The 19,760-nt window shown below is 49.1% G+C and overlaps 1 protein-coding gene across 1 annotated transcript in view; it reads right to left on the reverse strand.

Annotated features, from left to right (window-relative positions):
* The window catches only part of ipo4 (importin 4), a 147,580-nt gene that overhangs the window by 32,687 nt on the left and 95,133 nt on the right, over window positions 1-19,760 (reverse strand). Inside the window, exons 21-24 of the mRNA XM_085984404.1 lie at window positions 16,916-16,973; window positions 14,404-14,509; window positions 1,541-1,734; window positions 1,281-1,334 (exon numbers count right to left, since the gene is read on the reverse strand). Of these exons, the coding sequence (XP_085840530.1) occupies window positions 1,281-1,334; window positions 1,541-1,734; window positions 14,404-14,509; window positions 16,916-16,973 (412 nt within the window). The remainder of the gene's footprint in view (window positions 1-1,280; window positions 1,335-1,540; window positions 1,735-14,403; window positions 14,510-16,915; window positions 16,974-19,760) is intronic.

Consider the following 19,760-nt stretch of genomic DNA (forward strand, 5'->3'; position numbering starts at 1 on the left):
TGGTGCAGTCTCTGTATTGCCTGCAAGAGGGAGCTGTGCCGGTTCCTGACTGGGGCAGAAATTGCATCATATAGAAAGTAAGGGCTTGATTTTCCAAGCCCCGAGGAGGTGGGTTTGGAGGCGGGAGTGGTGGGAAAATTGCAGAATCGGGGGGCAGTAAACCACCCCACCCCCACCCCGCCTCCGTGCCAACGTCCCAGGAGGCAGGTATCCAACCTGTGCTGGGAGTCGCCTCCCCGAGGCGGGAAGGGGATTAGTGCCAATTAACTGCCTGTAGTTAGCAGGCAGTTTTTTGCCTAATCCCTAAAGTGTGGGCTGTCCGACGGCTCCGAACCACGCCAGGTTAGCGAGGCGGACCGTCGGTCTGCAGGGGTTGAGATGTCCGTTGTGCAGGTGAGTGATGGGTGCATGTGTGCAGAGGTAAGTGTAAAGTGTTTTAATAAGTTTGACTTACCTTTACTTTCTCCTGCAGGCTTCCTTCCTTCAGTTCTCAGGAGGCCCTCAGCTCACCCGCACAGAAAGCAGAATGGCCGCTGAAGTGTCAAAAGCTGCAGCCTCTGCTTTCTAGTCTGGAGAGATCTCTAACTGAGTCTGAATAGAAGGACTCAAGTTAGAAGACAGATTGTCAGTGTTTGACAGCTTCACAGAGCTGTCAAACGCTGATTTTTCATCTGTCAAAAGCTCTTGACAGGTGAAATGTCAATCGCTGACGTCACCAGTAACCAGGTGTCCCTTAATTGGCCTGCTGAGCCGGCTTAACAAGGTCAATCAAGGGAAAATAGTGTGGGATGGAGGCGGGACTACAACCCAAAAAGTGGGAGTCCCGCCTCCAACAGCTCCCCATTGACAAAATCGAGTCCCAAGTGTCTTTACAGGTAACATTTAATCCGTGTGATCTCCTGGACTGGTTTCGATCGCTTGAGGGGGGTCGGAGTGGAATTTACCAAGGTTTTCGTCCCTCTCCCAGGAGATTACGTGGTTGCGGGGGTTGGGTGTGTGAGGTGAAGGTGGGGCGAGGGAAGAAGTGTTTAGCCATGGTGGTCTAGCCATCGTGGTGTGTGGGGCAGGCTTGATATTTTTAAACAAATGTGCATCCATAGCAGGTCATTGTATTTGGGATCGGCAGAGTTTAACTGGGATGAATGGAGTTTAAAAACAGAGAGAGAGAAAAAGATATTTTTTTCTCAGTGACTTCAATGTTCCAATTAATGAATGTAAACATTTGGGAAAGTTGAACTGCTCCAAATAATCTCGGCGCAGCAAAATCTCTCTCCACCTACCTCCTGCTCTTCGTCCGACTCGGTCTCATCATTTTCCGGATCTTGGCAGGTTGTCTGTAAGACACAAAATGCAGTGAGCACTGAGCAACAGCAACAACTTGCATTTTTACAGCGCCTTTAACGTAGCAAAACGTCCCAAAGGACTTCGTCAGGAGCGTTGGGACAAAATGTTGACCCCGAGTCACGTAAGTAGATAGCAGGACAGGTGACCAGAACGCTTGGTTAAGAGGTAGGTTCTCGGTACGAGCTTTGGCCGTCACCTTTTTCTGCAGCACGTTCCGGATGGCTTTGCAGATCTCGTCCAGGCGCCCTGGCTCCTTCAGCGCGTCCCCTTTGCAGTTCTTCAGCACATTGTTCATGGACTCCAGAATCGTCATGACCACCAGGCGGTCCTTCTCCTCATGAATGGTTTTCAGATAGTTTGGGAACACCACGGATAACAACTTCTGGAAACCTGGAGTGAATGAAGAAACGAGATGTATGCATTGGAACCGGGGTGGGGGGTGCACGAGGAGGGAGGCGGCGGGGGATGGAGCTGGGCAATCGCTTTTCTCTACAAAACTCAATTAATTGGCTGGGGGGACCAGTGCCACTTGGACCTTGGGCATGCTCCCTCCTCCTGTGCGCCCTGGGACCAGAGTGGGCAGGGGGGGGAAGGTGCGTGGGAACCCGAGCAAGCAGACATTTGCACACTCCATTTGCCGGCTGCAGCCCTTGAAGGAGCAGCTCAAGTCCTACTTAGGCTGGTTCCTCAAGTGACGGACTGCTCGACTTCACTCTGAAAGATAAACTCTCCTCTGCCGTTGGTTTCAGAGCTGTCTGGCTACGCGACACACCGTGCACGTACAAGGTGACAATTGGGTGATCTCTTCCCGGTATGCGTCGATACGGAACAGAGTTTCCGGAATGGGAATCTGGCGAGTGGGAGAATTTAGCGCAGAGGGGAAGGAGGTCCCGAGCGAATTAAATGAGGAATGAAAGAAAAGCATTCAATTATTTATTCAAACTTTAATACTTAACTATGATAGATTAAGGGACTACTATGCATTAAAATAAAATGGAATTGATAAATAAGACGCAAGGGCAAAAAGCTAACTAGCAGTTTTAAGTAAGTAAATAAATAAATAAATATATAAAAACGGACATCAACAGAAGACAAAACAGGCTAAATAAACTAAACTGGGCAATAAAAGTAACTAAAAGAAATCTAATTAACTCCATCTGCTAATCATAATTTACCTGTAATACTAAAGGATGAATCAGTTAGCATGAGAAATAGATGAATACCTAACTGTCATACAATAAATAAATACATTTCGAATGGCAGCACAGGCAGTGTGTCAGGACTGCAGTGTGTGGGAATCTGCGGGCAGCGAGACTCTCTCGGATGACTGACCACACCTGCGGGAAATGTTTGTGCCTCGAGTCACTCCGGCGTTCGAGCTGGAGCGCGAGTTACAGACACTGCGACACATTAGGAAGAGGGGAGGAATTATCTGGATAGCTTATGCCTTCGAAAGGGAGCCGGACCAGTTCCTGACTGGGGCAGAGATGGTAATATATAGAAGGTATGTCTTTATCGGCAACGCCTGGTCCATGTGATCTCCTGGACTTGTTTTGTTCGCCTGAGGGTGTCGTAAAGTAAATTTACAGTATGGTTTTTCGCTTACTGGCCCTGGGTTTTTTCTCTGTTTTTGGCCTCTCCCATGGCTGTGGAGGGTGGGTGGGTGGGGGTAGGGAAGAAGTATTCAGTCATGGTATGGGGTAGGCACGATGGACCAGCTGGTCTTTTCCTACCCGTCAGTTTCGTGTGGTTACTCCAGAACACATTCACACCACATAGAGCAGTACAGGAAGAGGAGGTTGTGGCCGACAGTCAGCAGGGTGAGAGGAATCCAGTAGATCGAGATCGGTAGATTTTTGTTGGGTAAGGGTATTGTGGGATGTGGAGCAAAGGCAGCTAAATGGAGTTGAGGTTACAGATCGACCACGATCGGATTGAGTGGTGGGAACAGGCTCGAAGGGCTGAATAGCCTCTTCCTGTTCCTACTGCGCTTTATCCGCAATTTGCTCTACTACTTCTCCTTCTTAGGCAGTCCCTCGGAACCGAGGATGACTTGCTTCCACATTAAATGAGTTCACAGGTGACTGAGGAGTCCGATGCGGGACCTACAGTCTCTGTCACAGGTGGGGCAGACGGTGGTTGAAGGGGCGGGTGGGTGGGGTGCTTGGGTTGACGTGTGCTCCTTGCGCTTGGCTTCCGCTTGCTCCCGGCAAAGAGGCTCAAGGTGTTCGGTGCCTTCCCGGATGCTTCTCCTCCACTTTGTGCGGTCTTGGGCCAGGGATTCCCAGGTGTCGGTGGGGATGTTGCACTTTTTCAAGGAGGCTTTGAGGGTGTCCTTGAAGCGTTTCCTCTGCCCACCTGGGGATCTCTTGCCGTGTCGGAGCTCCGAGTAGAGCACTTGTTTTGGGAGTCTCGTATCGGGCATGCGGACGATGTGACCCGTCCGTCGGAGTTGCTCCACTTAACGGCAAGTTGTGTCAGTGACTTGCTAAAATCCAATCGTTAATTTTGACAGATGTGGGTATGCTTGGCGGTGGACTCGATGCTTGGACACAGCACACCTGTTCTACAAACAAGCTGTTCGACAGGAATTTCTTTTTTTTTTACCATCGGGTTCCTTCATCCATGGTGGGAAGCAGCAGGTAAAATAAAAGCAGGCACCTCGCGACACCCCCTCGTCCACTGATTGCACAGTGCCGAAAAAGGCAGCGTGAAAGGGTTTTCTCAGGAACGAGATGACTGTTCCTTACAGGCTGCATGATGATGAATACTCATGAATGGTAGTACACGGGGAAAATGTCCTTCACAACACAGGGCTGTGTCTCAGCTTGTGAACAGCACCACCTGCTGGCCAGCTGATATTCCTAACGCAGTGACACGTCCCAAGGCGCTTCACAATTCCAATGGCAGGCCCGAGCAGGAGTTGGAGGGGAAGTCCGAGAGGGAGCTGAAGTCGAAGAAGTCTGTCTCACGGAGGCGTCTTAAAAGATGTGAATTGGCAGATAAGATTTAATGCAGAGAAGTGAGAATAAATGCGTTTTGGAAGGAAGAATGAGGAGAGGCAATATAAAGTGAATGGTACAACTTTAAAAGGGGGTGCAGGAACAGAGAACTGGGGATGTATGTACACAAGTCTTTGAAGGTGGCAGGACAAGTTGAGAAGGCTGTTAAAAAAGCATACGAGATCCTGGGCTTTGTAAATAGAGGCAGAGAGTACAAAAGTTATTGCTAAACCTTTATAAATCACTGGCTAGGCCTCAGCTGGAGTATTGTAGCCAATTCTGGGCACCACGCTTTAGGAAGGATGTCAAGACCTTGGAGAGGGTGCAGAGGAGATTTATGAGTGAAGTAATTAAAATTTATAATTAATATCATTAAGTGTTAGACATAGGGCCTAGGTAGAGGAAAAATATGTATTCAGTAAAGTATGTAATGTGCGAATCGTAAAATGGCTGACAGCTAAAAACTGTTGGGAAAGTCTCACAGTCACTAATCACAATCTGCTTGCTTTGCAGAAGTAACTTGAGCTTGTTAAGGAAAAATATGTATTCAAAGTAACTTGAGCTCGTTACGAAAACAGGAACTGTTATCTTAAGAAAACATGTTACTGAACAAATCATCTGGCCAGAAACAAAGGGCGGTTGTTGCAGCAATAGACTAAGCCAAGGCCGCAGTCACAGAAGGTCCCGGAACCAACTGATAACAGAAATGTGATTAATGTCATGCTTTATATTTGTCATTCAGACGTTGATAGCTAGGGCAGGGTATGATTTTTGTGTTTAATTGTGAACGTTGCGAGGGTATCAGTGGAGTCGAATCTGAGAAGGGTCTCAGAAGGTTCTCCCCAGGCCCGTGAAAATTAAAGGATCGTTTTGAACCATCACGCGAAGTCTGTCATCTGTACCCAACTAAGCGTCGACCTTGTATATCACTTGGTCCGCTTTCGCTTACATCAACGAGAATGGTTCCAGGGATGAGGGACTTTAGTTATGTGGAGAGACTACAGAAGCTGGGGTTGTTCTTCTTGGAGCAGAAATCATGAGGGGTTTTGAGAGAATAGACAGGGAGAAACTGTTTCCACTGGCAGGAGGGTTGGTAACCAGAGGACACAGATTTAAGATAATTGGCAATGGAACCAGAGGGGGAGATGAGGAGATTTTCTTTTTTACACAGTGAGTCATGATGATCTGGAATGCACTGCCCGACAGGGAAGCAGATTCCACAGTAATTTCAAAAGGGAATTAAATATATACTTGAAAAGGAAAATGTTGCAGTGCTATGGGGAAAGGACGGGGTGGGGCAAAGAATGGGACTAATTGGATAGCTCTTTTGAGGAGCCGGCACAGGCACAATGGGCCAAATGGCCTCTATCTGTGCTGTACAATAATATGTAGAGTGGCGGGGGAAATAGCTGGAAGCTCGTCTTCTGATGATGGGGAACAGACTAGAGTTGGATGGGCAGAGGGTGGCGCAGTGGAGAGAGCGAGACCATGGAGGCATCTGAAGACAAGCACAGGGAATCTGAAGTTGATGCACTAAGAAATGGGGAGCCAGTGGAGGTCAAATGGGAAGTGGCGTGTAGGACGTGAGTAGTAAAAGCTCAGGACGAGGCTGACAGAAGAAAATGGAGGTTGGGGGGGGGGGGGGGGGGTGGCGGGGGCAGTCACGAGAGTTTCAGCAGCAGCAGTGAAGAGGTAGGGCCAGAAAAGTGGGGTAGTTCAGGGGTGCAAGCAGACGCTGACTGATGGACTGGATGTGGGGGTTGGACGCAGGAGCCAGAAACAACACATTGTCGGACAGTGAGTAGGCCCCAAAGCCAGTGACCATTACTGCTGCTGCTATATCAAGGGAACATTGGGCTAATACAAAAATAGAAAGCCCGGGTGAGGGAGGTGAGAAAAATAGACTGCATTAAAAAAAGACTTGCATTTCTACGGACCTCAAGACATCCCAAAGCATTTTACAGCCAATGAAGTACTTTTTTTGAAGTGTAGTCACTGTTGTAATGTAGGAAATGTGGCAGCCAATTTGCACACAGCAAGCTCCCATAAACAGCAATGTGATAATGATCAGATCAACTGCTTTTTAGTGATGTTGATTGAGGGATAAATATTGGGCCCCAGGACACCGGGGAGAACTCCCCCTTACTCTTCTTCCAATAGTGGCCATGGGATCGTTCACGTCTACCTGAGAGAGCAGGCCTTGGTTTAACGTTCCATCTTTAAGACGGCACCTCCAACAGCGCAGCACCCCCTCAGTACTGCCCCCCGACAGTGCAGTGCTCCCTCAGTACTGCCCCTTCGACAGTGCAGCGCTCCCTCAGTACTGCCCCTCCGACAGTGCAGCGCTCCCTCAGTACTGCCCCTCCGACAGTGCAGCGCTCCCTCAGTACTGACCCCTCCGACAGTGCAGCCCTCCCTCAGTACTGCCCCTCCGACAGTGCAGCGCTCCCTCAGTACTGCCCCTCCGACAGTGCGGCACTCCCTTAGTACTGCCCCTCCGACAGTGCAGCGCTCCCTCAGTACTGACCCCTCCGACAGTGCAGCGCTCCCTCAGTACTGACCCCTCCGACAATGCAGCGCTCCCTCAGTACTGCCCCTCCGACAGTGCAGCGCTCCCTCAGTACTGCCCCTCCGACAGTGCGGCACTCCCTCAGTACTGCCCCTCCGACAGTGCAGCACTCCCTCAGTACTGCCCCTCCGACAGTGCGGCACTCCCTTAGTACTGCCCCTCCGACAGTGCAGCGCTTCCTCAGTACTGGATGTCAGCCTGGATTTTTGTGCTCAGGTCTCCTGGAGCGGGGCTTGAACCCATGACCTCCGGACTCAGAACCGAGACCTGAACACAGAAATACAGGTGGGCTGAGGTCCGATCGGAAGGAGTATACTCTAGGAGAGGTGGAGGAAATGGGCCCTTTACGGTTTTAATGGCGGGTGTTGTGGAATTTGGAACTGTATCTTGCATGAAGACAGCAGTCAGCCTGAAGTCAGCAGAGATAAGGGGCAGCAAAAACGAACCATGCTTCAAGAATCAGTTTTACGTTGAGTTAGCAGCAGGGGAGGTGGCTCTGCTGTTTTTGACTCTGAGGGGATTAACAGTGTTTACCACGGCTGCAAGTCTCCACTTTGTACTGAGTACTGTTCATTTATCTGCTTTACATTTAAACTAACTTGGCAGGGGGATGGGATACGGAGTGGAGCTATAGTAGGGGGGGATGCAAATATTTAACAGCACAAGGGAGTATGGCATGGCTGGACGGCATTTATTTTATTGCAAGGAGTCTTGCGAGTAAGGCAGATGAATGGAAGGTGTTGATGAACACATGGGAGTATGATATTGTTGCTATCAGAGACATGGTTGAAGGAGGGGCAGGTCTGGCAGCTCAATATTCCTGGGTATAGAATCTTCAGGCGAGACAGAGGGGGTGTCGCAATATTAATCAAGAAGTCAATCACTGCTGTAAGGATGGATGATCTCTTAGCAGCTTCCTCTAATGAGGCCATATGGGTAGAACTTAAAAACAAAAGGGGGCAAGCACATTGCTGGGAGTGTACTATAGGCCCCCAAACAGTCAGGGGGAGGTAGAGGAACAGATATGTAGGCAAATCTCAGAAGTGTAGAAATAATAGGGTAATAATAGGAGATTTCAGCTTCCCCAATATTAACTGGGATAGTCAGAGTTTGAAAGGCTTAGAGGGTGCTGAATTCTTAAAGTGCATCCAGGAGAGCTTTTAGAAACATAGAAGATAGGAGCAGGAGTAGGCCATTCAGCCCCTCGAGCCTGCTCCGCCATTCAATGCGATCATGGCTGATCATCCAATTTCAGTACATGGTCCCTGCTTTCTCCCCATACCCCTTGATCCCTTTAGCCTTAAGAAATATATCCAACTCCTTCTTGAATATATTTAATGAATTGGCCTCAACTGCCTTCTGTGGTAGAGAATTCCACAGGTTCACCACTCTCTGGGTGAAGAAATTCCTCCTCATTTCTGTCCTAAATGGCCTACCCCTTATCCTTAGACTGTGACCCCTGGTTCTGGACTCCCCCGCCATCGGGAACATCCTTCCTGCATCTAGTCTGTCCAGTCCTCTCAGAATTTTATAAGTTTCAATGAGATCTCCCCTCATTCTTCTAAACTCCAGCGAGTACAAGCCCAATCGTCCCAATCTCTTCTCATAAGTCATTCCTGCCATCCCAGGTATCAGCCTGGTGAATCTTCACTGCACTCCCTCCATGGCAAGAACATCCTTCCTCAGATAAGGCGACCAAAACTGCACACAATACTCAAGATATGGCCTCACCAAGGCCCTGTACAACTGCAGCAAGACATCCTTGTTCCAGTACTCAAACCCTCTCGCTACGAAGGCCAACATACCATTTGCCTTCTTAACCGCCTGCTGCACCTGCATGCTTACCTTCAGCGACTGGTGCACAAGGACACCCAGGTCTCGTAGCACTTCCCCTTCTCCCAATCTATTGCCATTCAGATAATAATCTGCCTTCCTGTTTTTGCCACCAAAGTGGATAACCTCGCATTTATCCACATTATACTGCATCTGCCATGCTTTTGCCCAATCACCCAACCTGTCCAAATCATCCTGGAGTTTCTCGGCATCCTCCTCACAGCACACACGCCCACCCAGCTTTGTGTCGTCTGCAAACTTGGAGATATTACATCTAGTTCCCTTGTCTAGATCATTAATATATATTGTGAATAGCTGGGGTCCAAGGACCGATCCCTGCGGTACCCCACTAGTCACTGCCTGCCACTCGGAAAAAGACCCGTTTATTCCAACTATTTGCTTTCTGTCCGCCAACCAGTTCTCTATCCAAGTCAATACCTTGCCCCCAATCCCATGTGCCTTAACTTTACACGCTAATCTCTTATGCGGGACCTTATCGAAAGCCTTTTGAAAGTCCAAATACACCACATCTACTGGTTCTCCCTTATCTATTTTACCAGTTACATCCTCAAAAAATTCCAGTAGGTTAGTCACCTAAAGGCAAGAGCGGCGGCGGGAATCGCGGCGAGGCTTTAAAGAGCGGCAGAGACCAGGTAGGCAGGCCTCAGAGCGGCGGCGGGAATCGCGGTGAGGCTTTAAAGAGCGGCGAAGACCAGGTAGGTTTACTAATCTCCAAACTCAGAGGGAGGGAGAGAAGTAAAAAGTAATCGAAGTGTGATGTCACCAGAAAGCAGGTAAGTGATTGGTTGGTGAGTATTTCTCTCTTTTTAAACTTTAACTCTGGTTTATAGTTTTTAAGGTCTCTGTGGTGTAGCGGGGACTGTTGGTAAACCAGGGCCCTTAAATACACCATTTAACTGTAGTGTAATTGGTGGGATTGATTTGATTTAATTTCAATTAAAGGGTAAGTCATGACAGAAGAGCCCGGCCCCGTGGCATGCTCCTCCTGCGCTATGTGGGAACTCAGGGACACTTCCTGTGTGTCCAGTTGCAGCTACTGGCAGACCGCATTGCAGCGCTGGAGCTGCGATTGGATACATACTGGACCATTCGCGATGCTGAGGAAGTCGTGGATAACACGTTTAAGCAGTTGGTCACACTGCAGGCAAAGGTTGGACAGGTAGAAAGGGAAGGGGTGACCAACAGACAGAGTACTAGGCGCAGGCAGGTAGTGCAGGGGTCCCCTGTGGACATCCCTCTCTCAAACAGATATACCACTTTGAGTACTGTTTGGGGGGAGGGGGGGGGGGGGATGGCTTATCAGGGGAAAGCAGCAGCAGCCAACTTCCTGGCACCAGGGGTGGCTCTGCTGCACAGGACGGGAAGAAAAAGAGGGGTAGAGCTATAGTAATAGGGGATTCTATTTTAAGGGGAATAGATAGGGGTTTCTGCGGCCGCAAACGAGACTCTTCCTGAGCCAGCATGTAGAAAGTCCTACAAGAGAGGGGGCGGTACTGGACCTAATTCTAGGGAATGTGGCCGGGCAAGTGGTAGAAGTGTTAGTAGGTGAGCACTTTGGTGACAGTGACCATAATTCGGTGAGATTTAAGGTAGTCATGGAAAAGGACAAGGATGGACCGGAAATAAAGGTTCTAAATTGGGGGAAGGCCGATTTTAATATGATCCAAAGATGTGCGGGTTAGGTTGATTGGCTATGATAAATTGACCCTTAGTGTTAGGGGGATTAAATACGTGGGGTTACGGGGATAGGGTGGGATATGTGTTGATGTAGGGGTTACGGGGATCGGGTGGGATATGTGTCGGTGCAGGCTCGATGGGCCGAAATGGCCTCTATCTGCACTGTGGGGTTTCTGTGATTCTGTGATAAGGCAGGATCTGGCCAAAGTGGACTGGGATCAGCTACTTGTAGGAAAATCCAAATCAGAGCAGTGGGAGTCGTTCAGAAAGGAAATAGAGAGAGTACAACGCCAACGTGTTCCCGTAAAGGTCAAGGGTGGGACCAACAAGCCCAGGGAACCCTGGATGTCAAGGGATATATGAGAATGGATTAGGAAAAAAAGGGAGGCTTTTGGCAGATACAAAGGACTAAAAACAGTGGAAGCCCTAGAGGTGTATAGAAAGGGGGTACTTAAAAATGAAATTAGGAGAACGAAGAGGGGGCATGAAAAACACTGGCGAGCAAAATAAAGGAAAATCCCAAGGTGTATTATAAGTATATTGAGGGCAAGAGGATAACCAAGGAAAGAGTAGGGCCCATTAGGGACCAAAGTGGCAATCTGTGTGTAGAGCCAGAAGTTGTAGGTGAGGTTTTAAATGAATATTTTGCATCTGTGTTCACTATGGAGGACGACGATGTGGACATAGAATATTGTGATATACTTGAACAAATTAGTATTGAGAGGGAGGAGGTACTAGCGGTTTTAGCGGGCTTAAAAGTGGATAAATCCCCAGGCCCAGACGAGATGTATCCCAGGCTGCTGTGTGAGGCAAGGGAGGAGATTGCAGGGGCTCTGACACAAATTTTCAGAACCTCTCTGGCCACAGGGGAGGTGCCAGAGGGACTGGAGAACAGCTAACGTAGTACCATTATTCAAGAAGGGTAGTAGGGATAAACCAGGGAATTACAGGCCAGTGAGCTTAACATCAGTGGTAGGGAAATTATTGGAAAAAATTCTGAGGGACAGAATTAGTCTCCACTTGGAGAGGCAAGGATTAATCAAGGATAGTCAGCATGGCTTTGTCAGGGGGAGGTCAGGTCTGACCAATTTGATTGAATTTTGAGGGGGTGACTAGGTGTGTGGATGAGGGTAGTGCAGTTGATGTGGTCTACATGGACTTAAGTAAGGCTTTTGACAAAGTCCCGCATGGGAGACTGGTCAAGAAGATAAAGAGCCCATGGGATCCAGGGCAACTTGGCACATTGGATCCAAAATTGGCTTAGTGGCAGGAGGCAGAGGGTGATGATTGAAGGTTGTTTTTGTGACTAGAAGCCTGTGTCCAGTGGTGAACCGCAGGAATCAGTGCTGGGTCCTTTGCTGTTTGTAGTGTACGTTAATGATTTAGATATGAATGTAGGAGGTATGATCAGTAAGTTCGCAGATGACACGAAAATTGGTGGGGTGGTAAAATTTTGAGGGGCATAGATAGGGTAGATAGAAAGGAACTTTTCCCCTTAGTAGAGGGGTCAATAACCAGGGGGCATAGTTTCAAGGTAAGGGGCAGGAGGTTTAGAGGGGATTTGAGGAAAAACTTTTTCACCCAGAGGGTGGTTGGAATCTGGAACTCACTGCCTGAAAGGGTGGTAGAGGCAGGAACCCTCAAAACATTCAAGAAGCATTTAGATGAGCACTTGAAACGCCACAGTATACAAGGCTACAGACCGCCATAGCATACAAGGCTACGGACCAAGTGCTGGAAAATGGGATTAGATTAGACAGGGCTTGATGGCCGGCGCGGATACGATGGGCCGAAGGGCCTCTTTCTGTGCTGTATAACTCTATGACTCTAATAAGCTTGCCTAATAGATTATAGCTGGAGCCATGGTCCAATATAGCGTACATTCTTCTGCCTACCAAAGACAGAGATCGCATGGCATCATAGAAAGAAAGACAAACTTGCATTTCTACGGCGCCTTTCACTTCCTCAGGATGTCCCAAACCACTTTACAGCCAATGAAGTGCTTTTGAAAGGCAGTCACTGTTGTAATGTAGGAATCGCGGCAGCCTATTTGCGCACAGCAAGCTCCCACAAACAGCAATGAAATAAATGATCAGATAATCTGTCTTTTAGGTGTTGGCTGAGAGATAAATATTGGCCTAGGGCCAATGTTTTTCCTCAAATCCCCTCTAAACCTCCTGCCCCTTACCTTGAAACTATGCCCCCTGATTGACCCCTCTACTAAGGGGAAAAGTTCCTTTCTATCTACCCTATCTATGCCCCTCACCTGAGAGGGCAGACGCAGCTTCAGTTTAAAGTCTCATCTCAAATAATGGCACCTCCGACAGTGCAGCAAACACTTAGTTGCTGGCACTGGGAGTGTCGGCCTGGATTATAGAGCTCAAGTCTCTGGAGAGGGAACTTGAACCCATGACCTTCTGACTCCGAGGTGAGAGTGCGACCACTGAGTCACGGCTGACACCATCATGTGACACATCCTCGTAAGCCGGAATGCTGTTCGATCCCTGGGGTCTCGCTACGTTTGGGCAGGTAAAAGTATGCTCTGTTTCATCTGCCTGTTATACGCAGTGCCTGATATTCAGTTGCATTGACTGCAATGGAGCTGAATATCAGGCACTGCGTATAACGGGCGGCCGATCAGATACCGCCCGTTTTGCACCAGCACCTGCGATGAATTTCTAACCCATAGAGTCTACAGCACAGGAACAAGCCATTCGGCCCAACTGGTCCATGCCGGTGTTTATGCTCCACACGAGCCGCCATCCACCTCTACTTCATCTCACCCTATCAGCATATTCTTCTATTCCTTACTCCCTCATGTACTAATCCAGCTTCCCCTTAAAGGTATCAATGCTATTCGCCTCAGCCACTATGTGGTAGCAAGTTCCACATTCTCATCCCTCCCTCTGAGTAAAGAAGTTTCTCCTGAATTCCCTTTTATAGAATCCTAGAATGATACAGCACAGGAGGCGGCCATTCGGCCCATCGTGCCAGTGCCGGCTCCTTGCAAGAGCTGTCCAATGAGTCCCACTCTCCCCTGCTCTTTAGCTCTTAGCCCTGCAAGATTTTCCCCTTCAAGTATTTATCCAACTACCTTTTGAAAGTTATGATTGAATCTGCTTCCACCGCCCTTTCAGGCAGTGCGTTCCAGATCACAACAACTCGTTGCATTACAAAAATTCTCATCATCTCCCCCTCTGGTTCTTTTACCAATCACCTTAAATCTGTGTCCTCTGGTTACCGACCCTCCTGCCACTGGAAACAGTTTCTCCCTATTTACACCATCAAAACCGTTCATAATATTGAACTCCCCTTAACCTTCTCTGCTCTAAGGAGAACAATCCCAGCTTCTCCAGTCTCTCCACATAACTGAAGTCGCTCATCCCCGGTACCATTCTAGTAAATCTCCCCTTAACCTTCTCTGCTCCAAGGAGAACAACCCCAGCTTCTCCACATAACTGAAGTCCCTCATCCCTGGTACCATTCTAGTAAATCTCCCCTTAACCTTCTCTGCTCTAAGGCGAACAATCCCAGCTTCTCCAGTCTCTCCACATAACTGAAGTCCCTCATCCCTGGTACCATTCTAGTAAATCTCCTCTGCACCCTCTCCAAGGCCTTGACATCCTTCCTAAAGTGCGCCATCCAGAATTGAACACAATACTCCAGCTGGGGCATCACCAATGTTTTATAAAGGTTTACCAACAACTTCCTCGCTTTTGCACTCTATTCCTCTATGAATAAAGCCAAGGATCCCATATGCTTTTTTTTTTTTTTGGAACAGCCTTCTCAACTTGTTCTGCCACCTTCAAAGATGTGTGTAAAGACACCCTCAGGTCTCTGTTCCTGCACCCCCTTTAAAATTGTACTATTTAGTTCATACTGCCTCTCCTCAGTCTTCCTACCAAAATGTATCAGCGGAACGTTCCCAAGGTTGTTGGGGGAGGGTGAAACTGTTACCTTCCAAGTTTTGGTCTGTTGGGTTTTCTTGAGCGACTTTGTAAAGGGCGCAGCAGAACTGGCCGACGGCTTCGTAGGCAGATTTCCTGACGTTGACATGTGGATACTGCAAAAGATGTCAATGCATTGGAATTAGCCTTTAACCTGAGCCTGTACTTGGGGCAAAACAAAACCCACATCAGGGGCAGAGAAACAAGTACTTGCATTTCTACGGCACCTTTCACCACCTCAGAATGTCCCAAAGCGCTTTACAGCCAATTAAATACTTTTGAAGTGCAGTCACTGTTGTAATGTAGGCAACGTGGCAGCCAATTTGCGCGCAGCAAGATCGCAAACGGCAATGAAATAATGATCAGATAATCTGTTTTAATGATGTTGGCCCAGGGCTAAAGGTTGGGCCAGGACACCGGGGAGAGCTCCTCTGCTTTTCTTCCAATAGTGGCCGTGGGATCTTTTACATTCCACCTGAGGGGGCAGATGGTGGACCTGGGTTTATAGTCTCATCTGAAAGACGGCAATTTCGACAGTGCAACTCTCCCTCACGTACTGCCTCTCCGACAGTGCAGCGCTCCCTCAGTACTGCCCTTCCGACAGTGCAGCGCTCCCTCAGTACTGCCCTTCCGACAGTGCAGCACTCCCTCAGTACTGCCCTTCCGACAGTGCAGCGCTCCCTCAGTACTGCCCCTCCGACAGTGCAGCGCTCCCTCAGTACTGCCCTTCCGACAGTGCAGCGCTCCCTCAGTACTGCCCCTCCGACAGTGCAGCGCTCCAGTACTGTCACTCCGACAGTGCAGCGCCCCCTCAGTACTGCCACTCCGACAATACAGCGCTCCCTCAGTACTGACCCTCCAACAGTGCAGTGCTCCCTCAGTACTGCCCCTCCGACAGTGCAGTGCTCCCTCAGTACTGCCCCTCCGACAGTGCAGTGCTCCCTCAGTACTGACCCTCCAACAGTGCAGTGCTCCCTCAGTACTGCCGCTCCGACAGTGCAGCGCTCCCTCAGTACTGCCGCTCTGACAGTGCAGCGCTCCCTCAGTACTGCCCCTCCGACAATACAGCGCTCCCTCAGTACTGACCCTCCGACAGTGCAGTGCTCCCTCAGTATTGCCCCTCCGACAATACAGCGCTCCCTCAGTACTGACCCTCCGACAGTGCAGTGCTCCCTCAGTACTGCCCCTCCGACGGTGCAGCGCTCCCTCAGTACTGCCCCTCCGACAGTGCAACAGAGGCTCCCTCAGTACTGCCCCTCCGACAGTGCAGCGCTTCCTCAGTATTGCCCCTCCGACAGTGCAACAGAGGCTCCCTCAGTACTGCCCCTCCGACAGTGCAGCGCTTCCTCAGTACTGCCCCTCCGACAGTGCAGTGCTCCCTCAGTACTGCCCCTCCGACAGTGCAACAGAGGCTCCCTCAGTACTGCCCCTCCGACAGTGCAGCGTTTGCTCAGTACTAGCACTGGGAGTGTCAGCCTGAATTACGGGGCTCGAGTCTCTGGAACAAGGCTCGTACCAATGACCTTCTGATTTAGCGGCGAGAGAGATAATCACTGAGCCACAGCTGACACCTAGCACAGCAGCTCTCTTAACAAACTGTTGCTGTTGGTACAAAGCATCATCGGGAGCTCAGCCGGTTCTTGCCTGAGTGAGAAAGACCTTGTGCCCGTAGCTCATGAACGCAAGGCGCAGGTGACCTTTGGGAATGCTTTGCACGATAAAGTGCTTGAATCACGGTGAGATATCTATTCGACAGCCAGGCACCTCCAGCTTAAACTCTAAGTGGGGTTTCAAAAGTACCCGAGCTGTGCTGAGCTCTCAGCGCACTGGTAGAAAATGTGTAATTATTCATTCTCTCAGCAGTGAAGCTACTATTCAGCAGGTTTGTACAAGTCAACTGTTATTGCTATAGTAACGGGTTTTTCCGGAACTTCCTTCACCCCCACGCCCCAATTAAAAAATGATTTCATTCTTTTCTGGGTTTTCGAGGGCACCCACCATCCCCCCAGCTGTGTGTGTGTAGCACGTCAGTAAACCTGCTCCTAGGCCATCTGCCTGTGCCGCTCCATGACTGACCGAGCAGGTTTGCGAGAGCAGCACTGACCGACTCTCTGTCTCCCCCACTGGACGAAGAGTGCGTTATACACCTTCCCAGCCCAATGACTGGCACTGCACTATGCTGGGGAATCCCGGGCTCATTCAGTAGAATGTGTAACACAATATCGCCAGTACAGCGAGAGGTGTTCGATTTGATTTTAAACACAGAGGGGAGTTGTGTGGATTGTCAAGTATGCTGATCAAGTTCATTGTATGGCTGAGGCTCCCACTGAACTTCCCGTAGGGAACTTCGCCGCTTCTGCTCACCTGAATGGTCGATTGAGCCACACCTGCGTCCCTTACCCAGGAAGGACACCATACAGCTGATCGCAGTGGTCATGGCCCTTCCCAGAATTCCAACAGTCGTGGGGTGGGGAGAACAGCTGCAAGAATTAGAGTGAATGTTCAGAAACCGGGATACTCACATCGTTAATGCGAAAGATTTCTTCAAAGCAGGATTCCATATACGGCATAAAGGCAGCCCTAAAGCAAACAAAACATGCTTAGCTTGAAACCTTACTTTAGAGTAAAGGTCTGACAAGAGAGAGTACATTTCATAACCGCTCCTTTAAAAAGACGGCCACTATCCACAAGGACAGGATCCATTCGCCGTACGCTTTTTGGGATTCTTTACTTTGCTTATTCCAGATATTTCTGCCTTTCCTTTCAGCCTATGCCTGAGCCTCAGCTGCCAATGTCCCAGATGTGCGGCCAGAGAACGAGCAGATAACCCTCTTCAATATGTTTCAACAACTGGTTTTAGCAATTCATGCGTAATCTTTGTCACAATCCCCTTGTGTAGTTCTGGAATAGATACTATTGATAGGGACAGGCTCTGCTCAGATACCATTCAAAGGGACTGGATCCTTCGTGTCTATTTAAAGGGACAGGCTCCCTCATGTGTTACTGCTCAGATAGCAGCGAAAGGGACAAGATCACTTCTTGTAGCACTGCACATATGCAATCTAAAGGGACTCGTGTCGTGGTGATTAAAGGGACAGGATCGCTCATGTAGTTCTCGGAACAAAGGAACAGAAAGAGGCCATTCAGCCCCTTGAGCCTGTTCCTCCATTCAATCAGGTCCTGGCTGTTCTGCATCTCTGCAAGGATATTACTGAAAGAGACAGAATCCTTCATGCAGTTATAGATTGAAGAGGGTTCTCTGCTCGTTCTCCAACCATATACCTGGGGCATCGGGAGCCGAGGCTCTCTTCTCCTTGATGTGTAGCCTGAAATGAAAGCCAAAAGTATCTGTTTAAAGGGACAGGGTCCATTGTGTAGTTCTGTAAGGTGCGACAGCCAATTCCCCAATTGGGGAAATGCTTACGAGCTTTCACGCACGTGAAATCATAGAAACATAGAAGATAGGAGCAGAAGTAGGCCATTCGGCCCCTCGAGTCTGCTCCGCCATTCAATGAGATCATGGCTGATCATCCAAATTCAGTACCCTGTCCCTGCTTTCTCCCCATATCCCTGGATCCCTTTAGCCTTAAGAAATATTTCCAACTCCTTCTTGAATATATTTAATGAATTGGCCTCCACTGCCTTCTGTGGTAGAGAATTCCACAGGTTCACCACTCTCTGGGTGAAGAAATTCCTCCTCATCTCTGTCCTAAATGGCTTACCCCTTATCCTTAGACTGTGACCCCTGGTTCTGGACTCCCCGGCCATCGGGAACATCCTTCCTGCATCCAGTCTGTCCAGTCCTGTTAGAATTTTATAAGTTTCAATGAGATCCCCTCTCATTCTTCTAAACTCCAGCGAGTATAAGCCCAATCGACCCAATCTCTCCACATACGTCATTCCTGCCATCCCAGGTATCAGCCTGGTGAATCTTCGCTGCACTCCCTCCATGGCAAGAACATCCTTCCTCAGATAAGGCGACCAAAACTGCACACAATACTCAAGGTGCAGTCTCACCAAGGCCCTGTACAACTGCAGCAAGACATCCTTGCTCCTGTACTTGAATCCTCTTGCTACGAAGGCCAACATATCATTTGCCTTCTTAACCGCCTGCTGCACCTGCATGCTTACCTTCAGCGACTGGTGCACAAGGGCACCCAGGTCTCGTTGCACTTCCCCTTCTCCCAATCTATTGCTGTTCAGATAATAATCTGCCTTCCTGTTTTTGCCACCAAAGTGGATAACCTCGCATTTATCCACATTATACTGCATCTGCCATGCTTCTGCCCAATCACCCAACCTGTCCAAATCATACTGGAGTTTCTCGGCATCCTCCTCACAGCACACACGCCCACCCAGCTTTGTGTCGTCTGCAAACGGCCTGCTGACCCGACAAATTCGGCAGGGCTATGCTGGGAATGATTCCCGGCCTTAGGGAATGAAAAAAGGATCAGGCAACTAAAACTTATCTTCACGGGAGAAAAATCTGGGCGGATTTGGGTCTTAAAAATAATTAACGGTATGTAGATGGGGTGGAAGTAAACAAGCCATTTAATGTGGACAACGAGCCGAAGACTGGAGAATGCAGGTATAAAATTTACAAGTCTACAGCAAGGTTAATGAGAACAATTCAAAAAAGAAATTGCATTTATACAGCGTCTTTCACGACATCAAAAGTACTTCATCGCCTTGGGACGTTCTGAAGTGTAGGCACTGTTGTAATGTAGGAAACGTGGCAGCCAATTTGCACACAGCAAGCTCCCACAAACAGCAATGAGATCATGACCAGATCATCTGTTTTTAGTGATGTTGGTTGAGGGATAAATGTTGGGCCCAGGACACCGTGGAGAACTCACCCTGCTCTTCTTTGAAATAGTGCCATGGGATCTTTTACGTCCACCTGAGATGCCAGACAGGGCCTCAGTTTAACATCTCACCGAAAGATGACATCTCCGACAGTGCAGTGATCTCTCAGCACTGCAATGGAGTATCGGCCTGAATTATGGGCTCAAGTCTCTGGAGCGGGAACCCAAAACTTCCGGACTCAAAAGGCGAGTGCGCTACCCACTGAGCCACGGCTAACACTTAAAAGATCAATTTAAAAAAATTAATTCTTGGGATGGGGGCGTCGCTGGCACGGCCAGCATTTATTGCCCATCCCGAATTGCCTTCTTGAACCGCTGAAGTCCGTGTGGTGAAGGCACTCCCACAGTGCTGTTAGGGAGGGAGTTCCAGGATTTTCACCCAGCGACAATGAAGGATTGGCCAATATATGTCCAAATCAGGATGGTGTGTGACTTGGAGGGGATCTTAAGAGGTGATGGTGTTCCCATGCGCCTGCTGCCGTTGTCCTTCTAGGTGGATGTC

This window comes from Somniosus microcephalus, chromosome 4, assembly GCF_052327205.1.
Source record: "Somniosus microcephalus isolate GS21.2 chromosome 4, FLI_Smic_1.0, whole genome shotgun sequence".
Taxonomy (NCBI): Eukaryota; Metazoa; Chordata; class Chondrichthyes; order Squaliformes; family Somniosidae; genus Somniosus; species Somniosus microcephalus.